Source organism: Teleopsis dalmanni, unplaced genomic scaffold (genome assembly GCF_002237135.1).
Source record: "Teleopsis dalmanni isolate 2A unplaced genomic scaffold, ASM223713v2 unscaffolded_contig_3339, whole genome shotgun sequence".
Taxonomy (NCBI): domain Eukaryota; kingdom Metazoa; phylum Arthropoda; class Insecta; order Diptera; family Diopsidae; genus Teleopsis; species Teleopsis dalmanni.
The window spans coordinates 3,840-5,152 of record NW_024034721.1 but is presented as its reverse complement, the minus strand read 5'-3'; the positions used below and the strand labels follow the sequence as shown (position 1 = coordinate 5,152).

The following is a 1,313-nucleotide window of genomic DNA, read 5'->3' as shown; positions in this document are numbered from 1 at the left end:
TTGAAGCGACTTTTCTTTAGCTCGATACCTGAATGTCTTTCTTGTGCTTTTGCTTCGCCTTTTATATCCGCGAGGTGCGAAGCATACTGTAGTTTTGTTCTTGTAACTACAACGGTGTGTTGTTTACAAGTTTTTATTATTGTTCTGATGTTTTTATTTTGTATTAAATTTGGAGGTGGGTTTTAATACCATCTCCAATATCAATTTTGTTAGTGTTTTATTATATTTTGTGTTGTACAATTTAAGAGCTATAAATTTTATGTTACACTTCTCCGATTTTTCCATAGAGTTGACGAACTCTGATTACCTCGTCGAATGATTCCTTGTTCGTTTCCTTGGATTTTTGAAGATTTTAAAGAACTTGTCTTGGACTACATTCATGGCTATACTACCAGAATTCTGAATTCCAAGACATCATTTTCTAATTTGATTCGGAGCGCTGTTTACTTTGTCATTCTGGTGCATACAATCAAGTTTTCTTGGATGTGGCTGTGATAGCTGTTCTGGTGGGCTGATGCGTTTTTCCAAAACCTTTTCTGTACGAGTTTCTGATAGTTGATGCGATGATTGGCTAGTACTTGGTGTTTCGTCAATCACCTTAACTTGTCTGGTAATGGTTTCCATACTCATATCATATTCTTGTCCTTGTTGCGCTGGAGTATCTTGTTTCTGCGAACGTAGTATTAGCGAAGTCTCTGCTAGTGTTTGTCCTTGAGGTACGGGAAGTGATGAGGTTGCCACTAATTTAGTCGAGAGTATAATCGGTTGTTCTACGCGCAACTGTGGATCTCGTTGTGGTTCTATGTCTTGTACTTGCAATTGTAATTTTACTTGATCTTGCGTATTGTAAATCCGATTAACAACTTGCAGACTTTCTTTGCGTTGCAGATCTTGCTGATATTGTACTTCATGTGCTTGGGCATGAATCCTTTCTTTTGATTGAGAATATTGAGGATGTTGCTCTGGATAAATCTGACCTTGTGTGCTTTGCATTGATGTGCTTGATTTGGAATGTGACTCGATATTTAGACTGCGGGGATCATTTAATGGGTTTCTGTAACGGGATCACTTGTGAATACTCGACTACTGTGAGCCTGATGAGCGCTTCTTCTTGACCATCGCTTCGACATGTTTTAACCTGCTCTGTGCCAAGTGCTTCGAATACATCGGTTAGTAAAATTAGTTATTCTAAAGTCTCGAAATCTTGACGTTTGATATACTTTTGGCAGTTAGTGACCATGTTGTGATATATTCGTTCTAGTTGCGAATTTTGATCCATGCCAGCATGTCGCATCAGATCTTTAATGGTAATT

At 38.1% G+C, this 1,313-nt stretch overlaps 1 protein-coding gene across 1 annotated transcript; it reads right to left on the bottom strand.

Moving 5' to 3' along the window:
- Positions 1–447: 447 nt before the first annotated feature.
- On the bottom strand, positions 448–993 carry LOC119665057 (putative mediator of RNA polymerase II transcription subunit 26; the record flags this gene model as incomplete). Its single annotated transcript, XM_038074376.1, has 1 exon — positions 448–993. A coding segment is annotated over exon 1 (546 nt), but the record flags the coding sequence as incomplete, so codon positions are not given.
- Between the last annotated feature and the right edge of the window lie 320 nt (positions 994–1,313).